This window comes from Marmota flaviventris, chromosome 14 (assembly GCF_047511675.1).
Source record: "Marmota flaviventris isolate mMarFla1 chromosome 14, mMarFla1.hap1, whole genome shotgun sequence".
Classification (NCBI taxonomy): Eukaryota; Metazoa; Chordata; class Mammalia; order Rodentia; family Sciuridae; genus Marmota; species Marmota flaviventris.
Window position 1 is genome coordinate 22,258,339 of NC_092511.1, and position 17,969 is coordinate 22,276,307.

Here is a 17,969-nt window from a genome sequence, read left to right on the forward strand (position 1 = left end):
CTCTTACCTTTTCAAAAAGTCTTCTAATGAATAGAATTTTCATGGCCAGTCAATAGTGAGTCCTCTCATTTACTGTACCTTTCAAATAAGGAAATGTGGTCACAGTGATACCAAGGAGGGACAGAGAGTTTTGAATCATGTAAAGATATTCTAAGTGTTTTAATTGAGGCCTGTAGCTTCATATAAACCTGTCCTTAGTGATCACCAGTGTCATTTACAAGATGCTAAGTCTGGTTGAAGTGCAGCTCTACAATTCAAAGTGTGCACCCAGATCTGGGTCTGTTGCAGAGTAAATAGTCATACACATGTTCTCCAACAGACCCCTTTGGTCTCAGGACTGGGCATTTTTCTCAGAGTTGTTTCGGTTGGCTAAATAAAATGAAATGGGAGTCTCAGAAGTGCAGGAGGTTTAAATATCCAAACTAAACACCATCCTGGACCCACGTCAGTCTTGCGGAGGTTCAGTTCTTTCAGTTACAGCCAAATAAATAGGGTTCTTCGTGGCTTCATGATGGCTGTCTTGTCCCTATCAAAAATCTTAAAAAGTACCATGCTTGTTATTCAACAAAGAAAACTGTTTTTTAGCTACCCTCCTGTTGCTCAAAGTAGGTTCACCTCATTGAAGACTGAACGAATGATTGTTTTTCACATAGCAGATCAAATCACACTGACATGGAATTGAATCGTGCTAAAATGATGCGTACAGCTTCCAGCCATTCCTTTTATTCTTTCTCAGACTCATTTTAAACGCAGTCAACAGTGTTAATGACATTGGCTGCCCCCGATAGTTCTTGTTAAGGATGGGTGTCACCCTCTGATACCTTGGGGGAAGTATCTCCAAATGGATTTTTAAATGAATTTTAATAGTCACAACGAGGCTCATACTGATGGCAGGGGAAATGGCTTTTGTTTATTATAGACAATATCACAGAGCAGAAGAGCATGAGCACCCTTTATGAACTTGCTAATAAAGATGGATTTTTAATGAGCATTCCAGTGGGTTATACATATCAGTTTAAAAGATCACAATTTCCCCAAAGTGATCTTCTCTGTTTCTTGAAGAAAATAAGAGCTTAGGGAATCAAGAAATGGCCCAAGATTCTTGCAGCCTCACTTCACACTCCCTGGTGTGTGACAGAGGAAAATCCAGTGTGAGGCTCTGCTTCAGTTTCTCGTCTTTTTAAAAACAGAACCAGCTGCTTGTTGGTACATACACGAGAAAAAAGAATTTCTGTCTTTGAAATTATTCCTTTTGAGAACTGTGAAATAGTACATAAATGTTACTTTGAGAGTAATGCAGAAAGATTTAAATTGTTTTTTTCCCTCAACTATTAGGAGCAGTAAAACTTAGGAAACTTGCCTACAGCCTTTACGGCCTTATCTTTGTCGGATGTTTGAATTGGCTTTCTTTTTTAGATTTTACATTTCAGGATCCACTATAAAGCTGTCTTATTCACAATAGGTTTCCAGACACTGCCTTCCAACAGTGGTGGATAGCTATATAAACCTGAAAGGAGGGATTCTCTTCCAAGGTAATTGGGAGAGAGGACTCCTCAATGAATTCCCCATCATAACGGCACCTGGACACACATGTTGAGGAACGCCCCGGTCCAGACACCTCCTGGTCCCAAACACCTGGCTTATCCTGGGCTTTGCTACCTTGCTTTGGGAATGGGCACTGTAAGGTGAAAATCGCCTGTGGACAGAGGGCGTGGGTGTCTCATTAGATATTCTCTGTGGTGAAAGGTAAGCTTTAAAAGATGAGTTTATTATTTTACTTTGCTAATAAGGCTGCAGTTGTAGCAAAATATAATGGAAGAAAACAACTTGACACGGCATAATCATTAAAAGGATGTGACATCTAGTCCTGTCAACTGCTTATTTACAGATCTCTCCTGACGGACTTCTTTTTGTATGGTAGTGGTTGTAAGTTGGTTAAGGAGATCTTTGAATAGGAAGGGAAAACACAGAACTGATGCCAAACTTTCTGGTTGGCTTCTATATAAATATTCAATTTGGCTCATTGGGATTGTGCTCGTAATTATTTGACTTTGGCTCTAAGTGAATTAAGAGTCAAGGACACACACACACACACACACACACACCCCTACTGATTATGGTCTGGGTGTTGGGTTTACCTTTCACAGATGAAATCTTACAGAATCTCAGACTTCAGCGTTAGAAGGGGCCTTAGAGACCAAACCACTGGTTTTTCAAATGAGCGTTTCAGTCACCTGCCTGAGTCCCATAGGTAGGTAATTGCAGTCTGGTACCCAGTGTCTCCTCTACTGCCCAGTCCGCTTGCTGTTTCTCAAGTAATTGATGGGTGCTAAATTATCCAAGATGACATACACATCTAGAACTTATCACGCTGATATTCATCTAAATAGCCACTATTAAAATGTAAATATTCCAGGGAGAGTTGTGCCAGGCTTGGTTTAATAAGTTGGGCTTTCAACTGACAGGAGGGATTCTCTTCTAAGGTAATTGGGAGTTGTTTCAGTTGGCTAAATAAAATGAAATATCACTTTAGATGGGTAGAAATGAGCCTAGCAAAGGCACATTAGTGTGGAGGAAGAGTCGTAAGGGATTGCTTACGAGGAGGCAGCAGGCCTTAGATTGTGGGAGCGCAGAGAGCAATTGAGGGGGTGTTAGAAGAGGAATTTACAGTGGTGGACACAGACTTTGGTACCTGCAGCTTTTCTGAGGGTAGACTGCTGGTGCCATTGTCACATGAGAGGGAAGCACTCAGGGCATTCCCAGCCCTGAATGCAGCAGGGAGGACATTGCTGTAGTTTTGTGGTTATAGGTCCCCTCCCTCACTAATTGTATGTTGGTCTGTTCCTCCTTGCTGAGCCAGAGCTAGACAATAGCTTTGTACTCCAGGAGTGCATTAAAAACCAAATGTACCTGTTCAGGATACCAAGTGAAAATGATCTTAACAGCTCCTCTGTTCTCAGTCATCCTCTTAGATTTCAGGGCATACTGGTGAGGAGCTCAGGCACGTGGGGGTGGTTTTGTGTGTTCACACAACTTGGAGAACCATCTGTTGTCATGAAATCAGCAAAGTCAAATGTGGATTCTTCAGGGACTCATTTAAAAAATCATTAGCCACAGACAGATTGACAACACACTGCATACAATTTTATGAATCTTGTCATGGGGAGCCTGTTACTTAAAGTGGTCTGAATTCATACCCATCTCGTTTTTGGTCTGCAAAGCTCATCTTGCTGTATTACTAGAGAAAATCTATTAAAATAGCCCAGCTGTGTTTTAAAGAATGAAGTCAACCTGCAGTTACATAATATCTTACAGCCCTAGGGTTGACCAAGAAATAATTACATGGAGATGCCAAAAATATTTTTTAAAATAATTGCTCAAATTAATTAGTTTTCATTCTGTGGTGCTTATTTTAACACTTGGAACCTAGTTTTACAGTGGTAGAGCTTTGATCCATTCTTCTTTTTCCATTGGGTGGATAAGAACTGCTGAATGGGAGGGTAGGAGGCACACAGACGCTGACCCCCACCCACCCAGCCTCATGTCACTCCCCAGGTGTAAGGGGTGCTGTGCATTCAGTTTATGCTCTCCCGCAGGGCAACTATAAGGCACAGGAGTGTTGTTGTCCTTCTTTTGTATAGGGGAGAATCATTGGGTCAGATAACCCAGGGGAGCCAGGACTCAAGACTCTACCCTAGTGGAAGAAGATTTAGTCTTTTAACTATTAAGTAGAACATACTTTAAAAAAAAAGTGTATTCCTGCTCCTTCAGTTTGCTATAATTGTGAGGAGCCATGCATTGATAAACTGGTCATTCCTCACAAATTGCTAGTTTCCCAGTGGAACTGTTGTAACCTTTTGATGGCTTTTTTAATTGATGTGGAATATAAATAATTATGCTAGATTATGGTTTAATTAACACGACTTCTGCAAACTTCAGTTGTGTCTGTCCACTTTCTAAGTGGAACCTGTTATCATAGCTAATGAATTTATTAGAGTCCACAGCATCTGCCTGGATTGCTGTAGCCATATGGCTGTAGCAGCATTCAGTGGACAGTAGTCTATGTTAATCATGCTGGTACCTAAGGTTATACCAACTTCAATGAAACATCTCGAGGGCATAATATCTCAGTGTGGAGTTGTTTATTTCCGTATCCAAGAATACAGGCTTTTAAGATTCCACTATCGTTTACATGAACATTGACCAACAAAGACGATCAGAGAAAAGCAACAAATCAACCTCCGTGGTAGTAAGGCACAACCTGCATTTTGTGTTTTAAGAGTGGAAAGGGCTATGATCCACCCCTCCCCCATCTATTACAATAAAGAGTTGGCTATTTAACCATGTGGCATACTCCCTTCTTAACTGGTTACTAGTGTTACTGATGTAAAGTGGAATTGTTTTCTGTTATCCTTTAGGAGAGAGTGTTTCTCAGCGTGAGATTCTAGAGCCCCTTAGGGTGGTTTGTAAGCTGGAACAGAATTTATGTGATTACTTTGCACCTGGCATGAACCATACTTTACTGATACAGTTATTTAGAGATGAGTTCATGGATGTTTCAGCTTCATGTATATTGATGAACATATTTTTGGCAGATAAATAAAAGTAATCCCCAAGGTACCAGTGCATCTACAGATACACAGAACCACCAATTCTGGGACCAGGCAACTGCCTTAAGGGAAATGAATAGTTTTCTGGTTTTGGTGTAGAATACAATACTGATACTTCCGATGTAAATAAAAAGGAGAAGATTGGAAGAAAGGTACATATGCACCTACCCGCCCTGCAGTCCCTTTGCTTGGGAATGTTTCATGCAGAGCAATTAGCAAAAAATGCTTTCCTCCCAGAGAGATGCTACCACCGGGAAACAGACTGGACATGAGAATAGAGGAGAAGCACAAAGAATGAAATGAGCACTTACAGATCAAAACATTACATAAGCATGTGTATAAATTTTAATGGGTTCCTGATGCAGTTTTATAGAAATAAATTTCATCTGTGAAAACCAGGTGTAGAACTCCCACAATAAGATGTCAGTGTCATCCCCAACAGTCCAAGCTTTCCTTAGTTGCTTTCCTCTTCACTGCCTAGAGGGAAAAAAATCTTCATTTTAATCTGCATTTGGTAGCTATACAAATTATCCTATAAATATTTCAACATATTTGGTCCCAATATACTAGGATCACATGATTAAGGGTCAGAAAACTCAAGTGAATGGGGCAGGGGAAGTTATTGCGTAGTACTTTCCTAGGACCACTGGAGGGCCTGGTCCCCCAGGGACCCTGCCCACCACTACAGGGAGAACTTCAGCACCGAGACCTTCATGACTGAAACTGTTCGAAGGTTTTTGGCCTGAGATGTACTGAAATGAATGTCTCCAAATGGATATGTTTCCACACTTCTATGCTTAAGATTTTTGTTTTAAAATAGATGAATAGATTTGAATTAGTGGCAAGTTTGAAAGCAAGTAATTTAAATCTTGATTTCAAATCTAGTAGGAAACCTCACACTCAGTTTTTCACTTTTAGGAGGAGGATTTTCTTAAGGCATGAGGTATGTCAATAGGGTGTTTGAATCTCTGGATCTGTCCTGGTGTTTCATCATACTCAAAGCACTTGGGATGCATGTATTTTGTTTAGATGAGCATATTCACATATTTTTTTTTCCTCTATACTACTGAACTATTCACGACACTTTAAAAAAGATAATTGGCAAGGAATCAGAACAATTAGTATCTATCCATCATCTAAAGTGATATTTCAGTTAATGGTCTATGTTTTCTTTTCCGAGTGAAGAAGTCTTTCCCCATGCTGAATCATTACAATTAGCTCCTTTATTCGTGATCCCTCACCCCTCCAATGGTTCATGTCCACATCAATGAGGAACATTCATACTCCCACCACGAGACATGTAAGCAGCTGGTTCTGACGACATTGAAGCAGAGCACACACAGGTTAAAAGAAGCATAAGGATTAAGGATACAACCACCATGCGGAAAAAACCTTATGCAACCGATAGGGCCTGGTAGTGATCAGTTTTTATATTTTCTTCTTTTGAAAGAATAGGATGAACCCATGCTCAAAACCTTTCTAAAGCATTTTGAGAATACACTTTTTTTTTTTTTTTTAAATGTGGCACTTCAAAACAAATTGGCACAAAATGAAAGTGACATCTGGTCTCTGGTGATGGAGCCGTTACCTCCCCTCCCCCTGTCCCATGGGCTCTCCCGGAGAGAAGGAAGTGGCCCCGGGCTCAGGGCCCAGGGCGGTTTGCCTTGTTCTTGTTTTTCAGAACGCTGTCCTCGTAATGACTTGCTCCGGCGGCAGTGGTGGCCTCTAAAGGTAAGCCCTGCTGCTGGTAGCCGTAGTTGACATTCCCACAAGGGAAGTGACGCAGCCTGAACAGAGGCACCTCCTTCATGGTGGCAGTCAGCGAGGAGGGTTCCAGGAGCAGCGACGCCCCCGCGAGTCTGCCGGGAGCTGCTCCGGCAGGGACAGTACAGCGTCCCCTCTCCTGTGACTCCCTCTTGGCTGGAGGGTTGTTCTTTTTGGTGGGTTTCTCCGTAAACCAGGAGCCATAAGTTGGGTTCCACAAGCTGGTGGGCTTGTTTCTGGACCCCTGGACCTTGTGCAGCTCTGCTGGCGGGTGGGACTGAGAGAATGCCATGTTAACGTGTCCCCCTTCCGCGGCTGGCCCTCTGGGGACGCGCGCGGAGGCCTCGGCAGCGCCGGGTTTCTTCACAGCCTTCCCCGAGGAAGGGGCCGGCAGGGCCGGGGGCGCGGCTGGGGCGCGGTCCTCCCCGCGTTTGGCCTGCTGCGGGGACACCAGGAGAGGGGGCATCCCCTCGGGGTCTTTGGGCCTCATGGGCACTTTCTCCTCCTCTTCCACGAGCGGGCCATATTCTATGGGCAGCGCAGTGTTGATGACATCTGGATCCTATGGGAGGAGAGAGGGACCCATGAAAACCGAATCGCAGAAAATGTGGAGTCTGGACGGTACCCTAGAAGCCATCTAAACTTTAAGGCAAGGAGACCGTTCAGGATGCACTGAGAATATATTAATTCATAAGCCCTGAGAATAGGAACCGAATAAAGCATCGCCCTTGACCTTGAAGGCCTTGGAGGAGCCCACAGGGTGGAATTAGGAGCCAGAGCCAGCCCGGGTGCAGGGAAGCCCCGCGCTGCCTGGGGCAGGGGAGTGGGACTTTGCAGAGGAGGAGTCCATAACCCAAATTGTACTGATTAATGCATTTTTAAAAATTGTATTTTTAAAAAATTATTCTAGTCTATTCTCAATAAAATATTTCCAACTAAAAAGAAGTCTGTGTTGACCTCAAGTGTGTGTGTGCTGTGGGCAGGGGAGGAGAGTCAGGCTGTGGGCTCCTAGCCTCCTCCAGTTTCCTGCTACTTGAGTAGGTTTGCTTGATGATGACTTTCCCTGGTGTTATCACATCATTCCATGTGCTGACCTCACCATGCAGGGGTTTTTGACTGGTTTCTGTGAAGGGTCCCTTTTGGGCTCAGGAAGTACTGAAGTGTTATGAGGGAAACCATGTGCAAGAACAACTTTGTGCTAGATCATTTTTACAGCAAAAGATTGTAACATAGAAAAGTAGAAGCAGTTGCTAGAGATTTAAGGGAAATTCGTGGAAGAAAACGTAACTCTGGGGGAATCTAATTCTTTAATGTTTCATACAAATGGGGAAAAGGGCCTGTAACTTGAGTTTAACAGAAGAGCACATTGATTCAGTATTCATCAGAAAAAAAATAACTGTCCTTTCCATAGCAAGTAATTTAAAATATGCATGTGTAAAACTGCCCACTTTTGAGAGGGCTTTTATATATTTTGGAGAAAAATACTCTAGGGAAGGTATCTCTATTTAGGTAGATGTATTCCATTTGTGTTACAACATTGTAAACTGGTATGTCATCAAACAAGATTCTTTGACAGAACTCCAGTAACTCCACCAACGAAGCCCATCTACAGGAAGATGTCAGTTCACCCACTGAGCTAAAAAGCCTGTGAGCGTGGGATGGTGGGGCTAGAAAGTGACTCTAGTTTGGAAAAGGTGTTTTATCTTTTGTCCCAATCGAGGGAGTTTAGAGAGGTGGTTGAATTGTTGGATTTTTCTGGAATATTTTCATCAATATTCTTGTTCTGGCAGAACAAGAGCCGCAAGAAAGAGAATGAAAGCAGAGAGCAGGAAGAGAGAAGATAACTTGATTATAATCCCCCGGGACAGTAGGTGACAGACACCGGGATCAGGAGGAGGCCTGGGGGGCGGGGTGTACAAATGGCTGCAGAGGTAGGCAAGTCTACACTGGGACAAGGAGGAAACTGGAATTCTCCTTCGATGAACTGTGTGCTTGATGAGGTAGGAGGCAGGTGTCTGCTAAAGATGAGTGGGGAGAAGGGAAAATTCAGTACGGGATTGGACAACCTCTCCTGGCCTGGCTCCTCCTCTGTGAAATGGGATGTCTTATGTCCCTCAATGAGGACAAAATGAAATACATGAAAAGTGATTTGTGTAGTCCAAATCTACACGAGTACTAGAGATGATGTTAAATTTTCTCCAGATTATTCTGAATTTTCATTCCCTTAATACTTCTAACTTGGACATATGAGTGAGCAATTGTACATTGTGATTTAGTTCACACGTTGTTATTTCTCCAGCCAGGCTATAAACTATTTGAGAGCAGGAGTGTTTCATCCTTCTTTGAAGCTCCAGTTTCACCTAATAAAACATTAGATCTCCAGCAGGGACTTAGTTAATATTTGTGAATTGAATTGATTTTCTACTACTACTGTCTGGCACTGTACCACATGCTGGTGAAGAAACTGGAAGTTACTAGGATTTATTGTATGAAATGGGCAAAATGAGACACCAGTCATTTCATTATAGAGGTGATGAATATTCATTCTCATGATTATCAGTCTTGTTTGATCCTGACTGGTTTGCCTTTCATTTCCTACCTTTGTATTTGCTATCTTTAGGACTTTTCCATATAAAATTATTGCTGGTCAAGGGGAGAACATGTTTTTACCTGGGTACAGTATTCAATCCTCTCCAAAATTATGGCAAAGTTGGGCCTGTCTTCGGGCTGATGTTGCCAGCATTGAGTCATTATCCGGTATCTAAAAGAATAAGCAATTAAAGTCAGGAAGAGCACTTCCAGATGGGGTCAGAACTGGTACCTATCTTTTGAGGGTGGTAATTCATGTAGGACCCAGGTAGGCAGTATGTGCTGCCCCCTGCTGGTGGATTAGGGAATTAGCCTGACATGAGGTGTTAATATCAAAGCTCATTAACATAGACATCCTGGTGTTTATATCAAATGCTCATTCCTGAATTAGAGCCACTTTTGGGACAGAATATTCTATTTCCTATCTGCCTTGCTGATGGAAGGAGGCGAGGGATGCCAGATAGGAGAGTAGAAAACACAGCGAACAGGAATATTATTAAAGCAGACTCAGGATCTAGGGTGTAGGGGTGAATCTGGGACATGCGTGTCTAAGGAGTGTGGGCCTGGTGAGTCCTCAGCCTCTGGCCAGGATGGCAGTCTTGCCTCTGAGGGGCTGGAAGACTAATTATCTCACTGAAGTTACAGACAAATGCCTCTCTTGGGGCATCCTCCATTGAAGGTAGCCACATGCCCCTCCAGTTTAAGGAAGCATAGGAAGCTTCAGATACTTTTTAAAGGAAAAACTATGCTCAGGGGCTAGTAGAAGTGCCCTAAAAGAGTCATACACAGGCCCAGGGCAGTTCTTAGGTGGGTCCATCCGTCCTCCACTGGTGACGAACTCCAGGACTTCCTGGTTGCTTTTGCTGGGGTATGGCATGTACCCCAGGGAAAAGATCTCCCACAGCAGCACTCCGAAGGACCTGGGCATGGACAGAAGACACAGGGACGGGTGTGGACATGTGTGCACATGCACACAGGTGCAAAATTTTAATCTCTTTCCCCATTATACCTTTATCTATAATAGAGGAATCTTAAGATAGAAAAATGAAAGGAATGAGAAGTACCACATATGATGCTCTATGGAAAGATAACTGCTGCCAACATGTGACTTTTTATTTTGGTCGAATTTCTGTTTTTGTTTTCTTACCTAATTGCAATTATATTTAATATGTAATTTTGAACCTTGATGCTTTTGCATATTTTGTTTTAGCAAAAACATTTTCCATGCTAATTTTGTGAACAAAAATTTAAATGATGATAAAGTAGTCCATTGAATAATTGGGCCTTAATTTGCCTTATCATATTGCTTTCAATTTTCAAAATCCTTTATTAATTAGTTAATTAATTTATTTATGGTGCTGAGAATCGAACCCAGTGCCTCACATGTGCTAGGCAAGTGCTCTACCACTGAGCTATAGCCCCAGCCCACAACTTTCAAGATCTTTAACTCCATGATGAACATCTTTGTGAATTTCCAAAAGGAGGATTTATTTAGGATTAATTCTCTGATTTACTACATTAGAATAATAGTAAAATAAAGAATAATTCTAGTACAAGTACATCACAAAATACAAACATTGAAACATTCTTGATACATAATGTCGATTTGATTCTTAATGTTTCACTATTCATCTGTCAACATTGAACAAGAGTATAGCAAACACTCTCATCAACACTGAATATGCTTGTTAACAATGAGGACTTTTACTGACTTCAAAGCAAAAATGGTGAAATGTCTTAAATTATGTTTATTGACTTGCTAATTAACATGGGGGAATGTCTTCCTAAGTGTTTATAAATCCAGTTCAGTTTTTCTCCCACAAAGTGTCTGTTCATGTCTGTTGCCCATTTTTATCTACTGGGGCATATTATTTTGGTATCAATTTTGGTACCTAAAAGTGCACTGTAGACATTCTTTTTATGTATCTGAGATGTTAACCTTTTATCAAAAATTCAAATACTTCTCTGAGTTGCTTTCTAACCCTACTTTTTTAGCATACCAAAGATTTTCATTTTTAGGTAGTCCAATCTATTTATAATTTTTTTAGGATTTCCTTCATTTAATTTATAGTCATACAATCCTTCTTTCACCAAAGATTAGGTAAACACTTGCTGCTCTTGTTGAGTTTGTTCTTTCCTATACTCAAATTAGGTTGAAATTTAATCTTGACTAATGATACATCTTTTCTAGGCCTAATCATTTCATCTCCTTGTCTGCTTCTCACATAGATACCATTCTGTTTTACTGTTTGCATATTTTTTCCCCTCCATCTGGTAAGGCATTTTTCTCTTCTTTCTTTTTTTAAAAAAAGTGTTCAAGTTCTTGGGGCTGGGGTTGTGGCTCAATGGTAGAGCACTTGCCTTGCATGTGTGAGGTACTGGGTTCGATCCTCAGTACCACATACACATAAATAATACTAAAATAAAGAGTAAATAAATAAATAAATAAATTTAAAAAAGTGTTCAAGTTCTTGTCTGTTATTTGTTTTAAACATTTTTTTTTTTTTTTTTTTGGTGGTAGTGCTGAGGATCTGACCTAGGGCCTCATGCAAGCAAGGCAAGCACTCTACCAACTGAGCTATATCCCCAGCCCCCCACCCCCACCCCCCTCATCCCCTGTTTTAAACAATTTTTGAGATTTTTAAATCATGTTCCAAAATAACCTCCTTTGATATTTTGGTTATAATTTTATTTTAAACCCTGAATTTAACAGTGAGCATTTTGAACAAAGAAAGCCTGTCTTTGTTGTAGTATACTGATGTAGTTTTCTGCTATTAATAAACATCATCATGAAAATTGTAGAAAACTATGCTTGTAAGGAACATGAAATGCTTTTATTGTCATCTTGGTAACATTTCAAAGACTTTGGTGAGTTGGATTGGGCAAAGATATTTTCCATATTTTTCGGATGAGAGGGTTGAAGCAGAGATTCCAACTCAACTGCCCTAAGACAGACTGGAGCAGATAATTAGATCTCCAGGATTCTGTTACCTACAAATTTCCTGGCACATTATATTATCTCTCTCTGGGGGTATTTTTGTACCCAATGCAAAGCAAAGCAGGCAAGATCAAGCAAAACAATGGCAGCAAGGCCTAAATAGTTACAGCTGTATGTTTTCTGCCTGTCAGATAGATTTAAATTGATTGATAAATGGAAGACAGTAGATGGAGGTCACTGTATTTTTTTAAAAGAATCTAGATCTTATTACTTTACCTTATTCATGTCAGTTTTCCCTTTCTTTTTAAATAAATAAAATATATATATAGGTAAGCCCCACCTGCATCTCTTCTTTCTCCCCTCCACTGACATAAGAATGTATTTTTCCTTTTTTGTGTTTTCACATTTTTAAACAACACTTGAAGCCATAAACAAGAGAATCTGTATTATAGACTTTTTTTTTACACTGTAAAGTTATACTTAAATATTATCCTATTCCTTTTTGTGACATTCTTTATATTGTTTTTGTGATGTGTCTGTGTCGATACATGCAGGATTAGCATGTGTTTTACCCTTTCTACACTGCTGAACAGTTTTCCATGGTGAACACAAAACCAGTTTGTTTTTCCATCCCCTGTTTGATGGAGAGTCAGGTTGAAGCCTTTTTTCGACTACGAATAGTGTGCAAATGAATATCCTTTCCCAAGTCTATTGGCATCAAATTTTCTTTAAAGTAAATTCTTAAAAGATCAGATGGGTCATAGGATATGCATGTGTTCAGAACAATTATTAAATCACTCACATTATTCTTCCTCTGGATGGGCTGGGTAGCTTGTGCTCTACCATTGGTGCATGTTGGGATCCTCTGTTGGGCTTGTTAAAACAGATTGCTGACCCCACCCCTAAAGTTTCTGTTTCATTAGGCTTGAAGTGGGGGCTGTGGATTTTCATTTTTAACGAGTTTCCAGGTAATGCTGATGCCCATAAACCATGGTCCCCACTTTGAGATTCCCTGGGTTAAGTTAAGGCAAATCTGATTTGGAAAGAACAAAGGCTCCTGTTTACATTATTGAACATGGGCAGCGCCATTGTGGGTTCTACCATCTTGTACCATTATCTCAATGTAAGCCTTTCAGAATGGGGACTATTCATGCATTGTTTTCTTGTGTTTCCTGTGTTGTTAAGCTATTCCATGTCTTTGATCTTTGTTTTATTATATTTTTTGGAAGCATGAAGAATCTTATTGGTCTGAAATTTCATGACAATGTGCTCTTGTGTGGCTCTTTTTATCCATGGTGCTTGGCACTTGGTGGATGCTTTCATTCTGCAGATTCAAGTTCTATTCTAGAAAATCTTGTCTTATGTCTTTGATGTTTTTGTTCTCTTCACTTCCTCTGTTCCTTGTTTCTGGGACTCCTATTTTGTTAGCTTTTGGGATCTATTGGTCTAATCCTCTTAATTCTCTTTCCTATGGATTCCATCTATTTATAGTTATTTTATTTTCCAGAGGACTTATTTAACTCTTTATTCCAACCCTCCTATTTATTTTACATTTCTTTCAGAATATTTTAAAAATAAACTTATTTTTTAGAACAGTTCAAAATTGTGAAGAAATTTTGACTACATATACCCCACACTTTATTTCCCACTATTTTTAGTATCACATTAGTATGGTACATTTGTTACAATTAATGAACCAATATTAAGACATTATTAACTAAAACCCACAGTTGATTCAGATTTCTTTAGTTTTTTTTTTTTTTCTTTAACTGAGTTTCCTGTTTCTATTTCTGAATCCCATTAGGAATAGCATGTTACATTTAGTTGTCAAATTTCCTTAGGGTCCTCTTGACTGTTGTCAACATCTCAGACTCTCCTTGTTTTTGATGACGTTGACAGGCTTGAGGGAACTGGTCAGGAATTTTGTGAAATATTCCCCAATTGGGTTTGTCTGTTTTCATCATTATTAGACGGGAATTGTGAGTTTGGGAGGAGGATCACAGGGATAAAGTGTCATTTGCATCACATCATCTCAAGGGTATGTGTTCTTAGCCTGACATATTGCTGTTGCTCTTGACCTTGATCATCTGGCTGAGGTCACATTTGTCTGGTTTCTTCACTGTAAGGTATCTCTTCCCCTTCCCACCCCTGTGATCTTTGGAAGGACATCAATATCAGTGGCCACACATGTTTTTAAGGAGTTATTCTCCATCCCCTTAAGAATTCCTATCATCATATTTTATTTCCAAGAGCTTTTTGTTCTGCTAAAAATATTGCTTTAAACAACTTTCTGCCCTTCACTTATGGTTGCAATAGTTTTTTTCCTTATCTTTCTGAGGATATTATAGTTTAAAATAAGTTTTCCTAAGTTTTCTACATTTCTTCCTCCAAGTTCCCTCTCTTGTTTTCTTCAGATTATAATCTTTTTCTCAAATATTTGTTGATTCTTGTCTGCCTATTTTTGTTTTAAGGCTGAACATTAAAAGCTGGTGCGAGGCTCTGGGAGGGGCCCTTGGCACCTGTGGGCAGCTGTGCGATGGTTCCACCGGATATGTTCCTTTCCTGTGGCTGCTGTAGGAAATTACCACAGGTTTGTTGGCTTAAAACAGCCTAAGGTGGTTCTCTCAACAGTTCTGAAGGCTGGACATGTGAAAGCAGTGTCTCTGGGCTGAAATCCACAAGTCAGCAGGACTGTGCTCCCTCCCGAGTCTCAGAGGGAGAATCTGTTCCTCCTTCCAGCTTCAGGTGGCGGTTGGAACCCTTGACTTGTGGTCACATTGTTCCAGTCTCTGCCACTGTGGTCACACTGCCTCCTACTATTTGTCTCTGTGTGAAATTTTCCATCCCCCTCTTATAAAAAAAACTTGTGATGACATTTAATCTCCCCCCCCCCCCCCCCGCCCAGTTAATCAAGGAAAACTAGTCCACTTCAGATTCCCAACTTAATTCTCTCTGGGAAGGCTCTTTTGCTAATAGGCTAACAACTGCAGGCTTCTGGGTTAGGACCTCCGGCCTCTGGGTGGCCATTATACGGCCTGCTACACCGGTGACCCCCCTTGCCAGTATCTGTGGTTTTCTCTTCATCACTCAGTGCCTCCAGGGATTCTCTGATCTCCTGCCTGGCTGCCAGTGTTCTTGGTATTGAGGGGACCAAGGGGGCAAATACCCTTGAGACTTAAAGAAATATTCCTGTGAACAGTAGAGTACCTCACCCATGGTGAGGTTTATGTCCCCAAGACCAGAGGGACTTCATTTGAATCTCTGGGAGAGAGAGCCCCACTCTTGATGGCAGAAGGAGCATCGACACTCTTCAGTGATGAGGGGATGGGCCAGAGGACTTAGATACTTCTTCATCAGACCTTGAACTAATTTTCCTGTAGCTCTTTTTCAGTTCTTGGGCCTGTCTGGGGCTCTCGGGCCGAGTGCACAGCCTGCTTCTGGACCTGAACTGTTGGTTGAGATGTCCATTTTTGTTCTCCTCAGTAAGGGGCCACTTCTCCATGAGCTTTCCAGTGTTCCAAATTTTGTCTTTGTGGTCTTCTTTGTCCTTGTGGAGTTTAATGCAATTCAAAAGACTCCCTTTAAGTGAGTGTGTGCGTGTGAATGTGCATGCATGTGTGTGCATGCTTTCGGAGGGAGCTTAGGTTTAATCTTCCATTTAAAATGACTGGGGGGTGGGTGGCTGTGGCTGTGGCTTAGCGGTAGTACACTTGCCCGGCATGTGTGAGGCATTGGGTTTGATTCTCAGCACCACAAATAAATAAACAAAATAAAGGTCTATCAACAACTAAAAAATAAAACTAAAAAATTAAAAATAAAATAAAATGAGGTTCCCAACATGTGGTCACCCAGCCAGCAAAGTCAGTATCATTGCAGAACTCGCTAGAAAGGCACATTCTCAATCGGACACAAGATCGTCTGATCATTAACTCTTGGGGTGGGGTCTTTAAGAAGCTTTCCTGATGATGCTGGTGTCTGCCAACGCTGGAGTACCACTGTGGTGAAGGAGAGCAAATATTTTCTTCTTGGGGTCTCCCCAAGGAGAGTGTGGCTCATTTAGACCAAGAGCAGCACTAAGGTCACAGTGATACCTGGAGGAGGGGAGCAGCAAGACTCACCACGTGTCTGTTTTAGAAGTAAATATTCCTTCCATGAAGGCCTCTGGGGGCATCCATTTAACCGGTAGCATGGCACACCCTCCCTTTCGATAGTAGCTGGCCCTGTGGGGGAAGAAGAGGAAACCAAGCGTGGTTCTGGAGGTGGCACTGCACAGAAGCCCTGCTAGGAAACTTGAGAAAGTGTCAACAACATCGTCTACCCATTAAAGGACTGAAATTAACGAGAGGTCCTTGGTGGATCAGGAGAAGAGCAGAGGACCACAGATCATTTAGTTAAGAACTCTGGTGTCATTTAATGGCTCACTAGAGGCCCAAAAGAAAAGATCTATGCAATGACTAAGATCCCTGCTAGCAGATGCTTAGATTTCCCTGTTGGGTTTTGTTTATTATAACTCAAAATGAATAACATTACTCCTACCTTACGAGGACAGTGTGTTTTGATGACCTGCAGTAACAACACAAGATGTTAAATGGGAGAACTGAGGGCAGAGCTGGGTCTTATTCATTCGGCTCCTCCATGGCACGCAGGCAGAGCATTTAGTTCAACGTGGGCTCTCAACCAGTGACCTTAGAAGGCTGCCGGGGGAGGCCTCTCACGGATACACCCAGACTGGAGAACACGGGACTAGGCATGGAATTGGCTTAAAAGGTAGATGAATTCATTTATTCATGTTCATCAGGAATGCCACTAATGCAACTCACTGATAAAACCAAATCAATGGACTCATTCTGCCTTTTAAGCCATATTCTCTGTCTGGGTGTGTTCTGGGAGGTAGCCTGCCCACATTAATTGATTACTTCAATAATTATGTATTGAGAACTTGGTATCAGGTAACTCTGTCATGTTCTAAGGACATAAGTCACAGCTCTCTCCCAAGGATATATTTCAGTGGAAGGAACAGAACAACACACAGAGTAATGTGGATAGGGACAGTCTTCAGTGACACAAGTGGAGCATTGATTTGCTCTGTATGAGACGGGAAAGCTTCAGAAAGAGGCACTGGTGGAAGGCTCTCAGGCCATACCCGACCCATGAACTCGGTGGGCACACGGGGAACTGTGGCATGTCGGTGGGCGAGCAGAAGCTAGTGAAGCTGGATGAAGAGCAATTACAGTTTGGATTTCCCCGAGTCTTTGTGTTTGGTCACCAGCCTGTAGTGCTAGTAAGAGGCTGGGGGACCTTTAGGCAGTGGGGCTTGCTGGGAAGAAGTTAGGTTCCTGGAGACATGTCCTTGAAGGAGATATTGGGACCCCAGCCCCTTTTCTCTCTCTTTGCTTTCAGCTGCCATGAGGTGGGCAAGGGTCTTCCACCAGGAGTTCCTGCCATCATGTACTGTGTCACCACTGACCCAAAGCTACAGGGCCAAGTGACCATGGACTGAAATCTCTGAAACCATGAGCCAAAAATAAATCCTTTCTTTTTTATAAGTTGATTTATCTCAGATATTTGTCACAGTGACAGAAAGCTGACTAACAGTGGGGGGCTGTCAGAGCAAAGACCCTAGTAAGGAAGGAAGAGCCGGGTGACATGCCGCAGTGTTTGCGTTTTAAACTGGAGGCAACCCTGGGTGTTCTGAGAAAGCAGGGGAAGGAGTGCTGAGACTCTGGGTATGGAAGGTAAAGTGGAACACTGGAAAATTGCATAATGATAGTGGCAGCCAGCTCCAGAGTGGTCCTCACTGACTCAGCCCCACCGTGTGCTGCTCCCTGGGTTCCCAAGATGGTAGTGGTATCCTCTCTCACACGGAGATTGTTACCAGTTCTGGCTGAGGCCCTTAGGAATGTCCAGGTCATCTCGATTATTCTCCAAAGAGCTAAAGCTCTATGCCACCATCTCCTTGCTCTACCCCGAAGGTTAATGAAGGGGTTAATTAGTGACCATGCAGAGAAGCAACTTAACTCATGTAGTCAGTCACTGTTGTAAATAATTAGAAAAAAGAAGAAAAGAGG

At 41.8% G+C, this 17,969-nt stretch overlaps 1 protein-coding gene across 1 annotated transcript in view; it reads right to left on the reverse strand.

Annotated features, from left to right (window-relative positions):
• Positions 1–6,199: 6,199 nt before the first annotated feature.
• The window catches only part of Alk (ALK receptor tyrosine kinase), a 643,754-nt gene continuing 631,984 nt past the window's right edge, over positions 6,200–17,969 (reverse strand). Inside the window, exons 26-29 of the mRNA XM_027933420.2 lie at positions 16,020–16,121; positions 9,749–9,883; positions 9,045–9,135; positions 6,200–6,936 (exon numbers count right to left, since the gene is read on the reverse strand). Of these exons, the coding sequence (XP_027789221.1) occupies positions 6,253–6,936; positions 9,045–9,135; positions 9,749–9,883; positions 16,020–16,121 (1,012 nt within the window). The 3' untranslated portion in view covers positions 6,200–6,252. The remainder of the gene's footprint in view (positions 6,937–9,044; positions 9,136–9,748; positions 9,884–16,019; positions 16,122–17,969) is intronic.